General features: G+C 48.5%; 1 protein-coding gene across 3 annotated transcripts in view; it reads left to right on the plus strand.

Annotated features, from left to right (window-relative positions):
• Positions 1–5: 5 nt before the first annotated feature.
• PIP4K2B (phosphatidylinositol-5-phosphate 4-kinase, type II, beta) overlaps positions 6–7,141 on the plus strand; it is a 27,579-nt gene continuing 20,443 nt past the window's right edge. For all 3 annotated transcript variants that reach the window (XR_001145545.1, XM_004684267.2, XM_012726429.1), the window contains exon 1: positions 6–357. Coding sequence is in view for 2 of the 3 variants with exons in the window: in XM_004684267.2 (XP_004684324.1) it covers positions 199–357 (159 nt within the window). In the remaining variant the exon portion in view is untranslated. The remainder of the gene's footprint in view (positions 358–7,141) is intronic.

The raw sequence follows: 7,141 nt of genomic DNA on the forward strand, positions 1-7,141 counted from the left end.
GGCGGGCCGCGGGGCGGAGCGTGGGGCGGACGGAACCACCCGGATGGGGTGGGGAGGTAACGGGACGGGCGCGACCATGGCGCGGTGAGGGAGCGGGGGTGGGGATCCGTCCGGGGGAGGCCTGGGGCCGCTGGCTTGTGCGCCGTCTCGGCCACCCCCCCTCTCGCCGCCGCCGCCGCCGCCGCCGCCGCCCCGGGCATGTCTTCCAACTGCACCAGCACCACGGCGGTGGCGGTGGCGCCGCTCAGCGCCAGCAAGACCAAGACCAAGAAGAAGCATTTCGTGTGCCAGAAAGTGAAGCTATTCCGGGCCAGCGAGCCGATCCTCAGCGTCCTGATGTGGGGGGTGAACCACACGGTAACCAGCTCCCCCGCGCGCGCCCCCCCGAGCGCGGCCACGCGCGCTCCCACGCCCCCCGCGGGCCCCGGCCCCAGCCCCGCGGACCCGGGGGTGACGCTTGCCACCGCTCGCCCAGCCACTTGCACGCCCACCCCACCCTTGCACGCCGTCCCGGCGGTCTGCACTCCCCGCGCGCCACGCGAGGCCTGGTGTCTCGGTGGTATGCCGTCGCCTCTCCCCTCCCCTCCAACCCCTCGGGCTGCCTGCGCCTGGTATGCCTGCTTGGAGCTGACCCTGGAGCGCCCAGGGAAGGCCTGGTGCGGTGGAATCGCTTTCTGCGGGTCTCCCTCCATGCTCACCTCATTCCGTTTATTGCATGCGTTTCCCCTCCTATTCTTTAGTGAGCAGGCAGCTCGCAGCCCAGTTGACAGGGCCAAGTAGCTCCGACCGGCCTACAGACTCCTCTGTGCTGGTCATTTGGTTGATGTAGCTGCTCAGAGTCCCAGCCGCCAGGCCAGAACACCTATCCGCTGGCTGTAGAAGCCCTCCCTGGGTCTCCCTTTTTTTTTTTTTTTTTCATCTTGACCGAGATGTATCCACTGGAGTAACCCAGGCTTCTTGAACCAGACACTTTACCTGGGACTCCCTGGGTTAGGGAGCAGAGAGAATGTAACCATTTGAGAGGTGAGGCCTGATTATTTGCATGGCAGTTCACAGTAGAAATAATGTATCTTCCTATATTAGCCTATGTGATTCCTCTCAAAGACCTTGCTTGATTTCTTATTTACTGAGCTTTTCGTTGTATGGTCATGAAGGGTGTGATAATGGGTGGCGATTGGGATGAGAGAGGGGTCCCCCATCCCTGGGACACTTTGAGATAGTACTTAAGTCCAGTCTCCCTGTTAGGAAGTTGAGCCCAACACTGGGTTTGGCTGGAACACTTATGTGCTGTTGGCGTAGGGTCTTCTTCCTCTCCCAGCCACTTGCCCTATGCCTTCTCTGACCACTTCATTGAGTCCCTACACTAGGAATGAGCACAAAAAGTGAAAGCACCTGAAACACCAGCTTCATCAAATAAAGCTTTGAAATAAGGGAGATGAAGTTAATGCCTTGAGAGTCCTGTGGATTTCAGCTCTTTAGCTTTTCAGAGCAGTTGAAATTGCCCACAAGACTGACACGACAAAGAGACCCAGGGCCAGTGAGCCTTTCCGCTTAATTTTAGTGGAGGAGTCTTTGCCTAGAGGTTAGTGAACTGCAGTCGAGCCAGGGTTTTAGAGCTTACGTCTAATACAGAGAGCACATGTATGTGGTGGGGTCTCTGTTGGTGTCTTGGTCTTGGCTGGGTTGCTGTTTTAGTGGCTTCGCTAGGTGAGCAGGTCCGGACGAGGGTAGGGAATAGCTCTGGTTTTAAGTCAAAACCTCTGGACCACAGCAGCAATTTTTTCCTCCTACCTCCTGCTGCCTCAGGGATCATCTGACCATGTTGTATGGGAAACTGTTTCTTAAAAATGTGAACCCTGTGGCCCTGCCTTGTTATCAACCGCTAATTGTGTTCTGCAGCATGTTTCTCACCAGAAAGCATCCTATCTGTAGTGAGCTGGTAAAGGTCTGAGAACCAGGAATATTACAGCTAACTGGAGGGAATTTGTGTCCCTTATTTCATGAAGAAGTGGAGATTCTTAGAGGATTAGCTCACCAGTGGGCACAGCAGAAGATCTGCTCGCTGTCCAGCACCGGGACTGTTGGCCAGTGGCAGTGGTGGCTAGGTGGCAGGTCCTGTTTTCTTTGCTTCCCTTCCTCTAGTTCTCAGCCAAGTGTCAGGATTGATGGCATTACCATTTTGGTAGAGAACCAGAATGTATACTCAGCTGAATGTGCCCCTGCGTGCAAGTTCTTGGGAGTGTTGATGCCTGGCTTCCTGGTAGGCAGTGAGTCTGGTCAGATGAGGGCATCAGGTAGAAACCTCTCAATGGCCAGTGGCTGGGTGTCTGTGATTCCTGTCCTCTTGGACTAACTATGTTGTCACTTTTCTTGACTAACTTTAAGAAAGCTTGTTTCAGGCTAACTGGAAAGGCATTGATTTAAGTAAGACCCGTGCTTCTGGGCTTAATGGGTCAACTCCTAGGGGAAATACACTGTGCACCATGGCCTTGGGCAGGCCAGCCTTGGGAGGGCAGTTAGTTCCAACTTTAATTGCGTCACTTGCCTTGCAACAAGTCTCCAGAAAAAAAGAGTATAAAATCTTGTAATTCTCTAGGAGGTCAGGACCATGTGGTTTTTTGTCAGTCATTTTGGATGGTTACCTTAAGAAGCCTAGTACCATGATGTTTTGTGACTTAGGGTTTCAGATATACCTTTTCTTTGATTCTGTGGTTTCTCATTTCCATTTTGGGCATTCAGACCATGCTGGTTTGTGGTGATGGTTCATCAGATACACAGAATGGCTGTATCTTTATAGCAAACAGCCAGTGACTTTCTTGTGAGATGGTTGATTACTTCTGGTGGAAAAAGAGAATCTAGGGTCTAAGTCTTGCTGCACAGAACCCCTCCTGTGGGCAGGAGAAGCAGCCCTTCTTGTGGAGGGAGACTGTGTGGAAAAATGGAGAAAAGTCAGAAGACTTTGGATCTGTCAGGGAGAACTAGTCAAGACAGAGCCAGTGTTTTAGTAGGTGGCCACCGCTCAGAGGGCCTGCTGTCAGGGAGGCTGTGGCCTCAGAGTGCGTGTGGAGAGCACAGGAGGCAGACCTGCTCGATAGGCTGTTGGCCATCTCAGGGAGCAGGCGGATGTGAAGCCTTGCCAGTGAGCATAGGCGCTGTCTGGGCGTCTAGGCGTTTGGGAAACTCAGACGTTCATTAGAGCAACTGCAGCATTTTACTTTTTCTTCAGCATTGTGTGAGGGCTCCAGCTTCTCCACATCCTTGTCAACTATTGTTACTATCTGTCTTTGTATTATGTCTACTCTAGTGGGCATGAAGTGGTATCTCATTGTGATTTGAATTTGCATTTCCTTGGTAGCTCATGATACTGAGTATTTTTTCATGTGATGAATGACCATTTCTATATTTTCATTGGAAAAGTATCTGTTAACGTCCTTTGCCCATTAAAAAAACTCTCCCGTTTTAAAATTGTGTCATCTTATTACTGAGTTGTAAAAGTCCTTTGGGTATTTTAGATGGAAGTCCTCATCCGATACATAATTTACAAATATTTTCTCTCACATCTGTGTGATTTTTTTCACTCTGTTGATGGTATCTTTTGAACTTCAAATTTTTGATTTTGGTAAAGTCCAGCTTAATTGTTTGGTTGTTTTTATGCTTTTGGTGTTCTTTGTAAGAAGGGTTTTCCTAACCCAAGATCTTAAAGATTTGCTCTTGAACTCCTAAGAAAAAACGCTTATAGTTTTAGCTCTTACATTTAGGTGTATAATCCATTTTTAAGAGATTTATTTGTTTGTGTATACAAGAACTGGGGTGTAGGCCAGAGGTGCGGGAGATGAGAGAATTCATCAGAGACAGAGCGGGGAGCAGAACAGGCAGACTGACTGAAATACACTGCCGAGGGGAGCAGCGGGCGGGACAGGAGAGGTCTATTGTGCCCTGTGGTCAGCTCCCTGGCAGGGGATGGAACTCGTGCTGCAGTAGCTATGGATAGCTTGATAGCATTGAGACTTGAACCCCTGCCCCACCAGGAAGGCCCTGGTATCTACTTTGAGTTCATTTTCGTGTATAGTATAAGGGACAGGTTCATTCTTAGGATTACTCCGCTGTCGCTCACGTTCTACCCCTGTTGGGTGTGCTTACTTATTTTGCTGACTGCAGACTTAGAACCTTCTTAACTTGTTCTTTTATCCTACATCACTACTTCAAAAATCTTTAGTAAATATTTTGGCTCTACTGAGGTCATTGGATGAATTTCTCCTTCTACAAGTCTTCTCCGCTCACAGAGAACAGTGGGACTCACAGGAGAGAAGAAAAACCAAGGTGTAAAAAGGAGGACTAAACCTAGAGGTGGAGTTGCATCTGTGTCATTTTTCTTTCTCTTTTCCTCACTGGAGTTTGAGGTCTTGCTTGGACCCCCTGTCTTGCTTGGGAGTGTGCTTTCCAATATGGGGTGTCCTACAGCATGACAGGTACTTGTCAGTGGGGGCACACACCTCGCCGAGCCACCCATGGAACCGCACAACATGTCAGGAAACCTGCATGGCCAGCCCACGCCTCCTGGGTAACAGTTCCTCTGGAGGTCACACAGGGAAATAGAGGCTTCTGGTATTAGAAGTTCACCAGACTAGAACTAGGACTGAATTTTCACATCCAGGGTCAGCGTGGAGTGCCTCTCTGCTGCTAAGTTGTTTCTCACTCAGCCTGTTTAACCTCATTGGTTATGCTGATGGCTCATGGAGTTAATCGAGTGCATAACCCAGAATCCACTCATATGATGAAAGAGACAACAGACTTACTAACATTTTGTTTCTGTGATGTGTGATTGAGTTTGCGTTGTGATCGAAGGCAAAAGAAGTTGACCCAGAAATGTGCTAGACAGTAAAGGCAGGCACACCTTCCTGAAGCATTGCTTTCGTCGCCCCTGTCATGCTTCGAACCCTTGGGCCGCTCCCCTTTGCCTGTTAGATGTTTCCTCTCTCCCTTGCACTTAAGACTATAACTTGGTCACTTCCTCATAACTAACCTTACTTTTCTCCCCATGCTCCAGTCCCTCAGCCTCTGGCCTGGCCACGCCAGCTAGTGTTAGTCCCCCTTGCGCCCCCGCGCCTTCCCTTTGTGTGACTCTCGGTGCCAGTCACTTACACATGGGGAAGATAGTCTCTTCCTTCTAGGGGTTCACAGCCTAGAGGAGATACTGACATGTACACAAATAATTACCTGAGTGAATGTGACCTTTAGGAGATGAAGATGCACAAGGAAAACAGACGCACTCCAGAGGAAGTATCGTTGAACTGGTTGTAGGTGCTGCTTAACTTTATCCCTTCTTCTGTTCTTGCTGCCACAGTCTGTCACCTGAACTACTGTAATGGTTCGGTAAATGGTCTTGCGGCTTATTTTTGCCTTATCCAGTGCTCTCTTGATTTTGATACTAGAATTCTTCTTACTGACCATCTGATCATGGGAACTCGCAGGCTTCGTCCTGAGTTCTGCTGCCTGCATAGTCAAGTCCACATTTCTTTTACAGTGCACAAACCTAAGTTCAAGGCCAGGCTCTGCCCCCTTAGTGATAGTTTGGCTTTGACTAGCAAATTTTCTTTCTGAGCTTCCTTTTCCTTTTCTATAAAAGGAACATAATGCTTTCCCTGCAGAGTATTAGGGTAGAGGCAAGGAGTGAAAAATAGCACCTTCGTCAAGGTTATCTGTCCATAAAGGCGGCACAGCCCAGTCAGTACAAGAGCCCAGGTTTAGGCACCAGACAGACCTGGGATCAGTCTTGACTCAGCACACATTTCTTACAAAACTATATTAACATTTTATGTTCCTAGTATTAAAAATGATAGCATTGAAAATATATATGAGACATAGTAACGCAAAGCACTAGTCACTTACAGGTAGTCAGTGAATAGAAGCAGCTGTTAATTAACAACATGCTAGGCTTTTGCCCATCTTTTCTTATATTTCTAGTCTATCCTGCCAGGCCCCCCTCCCATCCTCCACACAATAACATCTCTAAAATGGGCAGCACACTTTTACAACTCTGAGGCTTGGTTCTGCCTGTTCCTATCACCTGGGATTCCTTACTCTTCTTCTCTCTTTTTTTTTTTTTTTTTTTTGAGAACAGTATCCTAGACATGTCCAGATGTCTTGTCAGTAGCGTCCAGCTATCGACTAATGCTCTCACTTCCATTCCATTCCATATCATTTCTTTATATGCTTGTCCATATCCCTTTATTCCTGTAGCACTCATCACATTCTGTTATTTATGTTATCTGTGTTCCAGCTAAACAAGTCCCCAATTTCTGGCATGGTGGTAGCATATTAAAAGGCCCTCAACACAGGGCCCTCCCTGGTGGCACAACGGGTTAAAGTGCAGCACCATGAAGTTATCACAGCCACTACAGCTTGAGTTCCATCCCCAGCCAGGGAGCTGACCCACATGGCGCAGCAGACTTCTCCTGTGTCACCTGCTGCACCCCTCAGTAGTGTACTTTGTCCATCTGTTCTGCTCCCCGTTCTGCCTCTGGTGAATCCTCTCACCACCACTGCACCTCTGGCCATTTCTGGAAGCATAAATGAATATAGATTTAAAAAAAAGAAAAAGAAAAAGGTCTTCAATACATTGAGAAGTAAGCTGAGTAGATGTTTGGCAGATCTAAGCCAGATCGGGAAAGGCCTTTAATGCCAGGCTGAGGAGTTCAAGCTTTACCTTGAGCTTGATGAAGAGCCTTGGAAGATTCTTAAGAAGGGTTGTAATATGATCTTGTAGCTTCTTCCAGGGTCAAGTGCTCTTGGCAATACCAGGGAGGCTTTAGGTTCAGGTGCCCTGTCTCTCAGCCTGACGCGTGAGGGCTGAGAGTCCAAATGACCACGTCAGCCCCACCCTCCCCTCTGACCATCTGCTGTTCTTAATGTTCTTACTGGTACCCTGCTCGATTTCAAGTTTCACTTCACCTAGGGTTTGTCTCATCTCCCTGATAAAAGGATACTTTGTGTGCACAGTGCACACCCCAGCCCTCATGCACCCCTCCTCCCTAACATGAAATGAATGAAGCATGTGTAGGTATTTTAGTAAGTGCTGTTCAACTGAAATTGAATAGAACTCTCTGGGGATATAAAATTTAGCACAACTAAAAAAAAAAAA

The sequence above is a fragment of the Condylura cristata genome, unplaced genomic scaffold (genome assembly GCF_000260355.1).
Source record: "Condylura cristata isolate star-nosed mole 26May11 unplaced genomic scaffold, ConCri1.0 scaffold00017, whole genome shotgun sequence".
Classification (NCBI taxonomy): domain Eukaryota; kingdom Metazoa; phylum Chordata; class Mammalia; order Eulipotyphla; family Talpidae; genus Condylura; species Condylura cristata.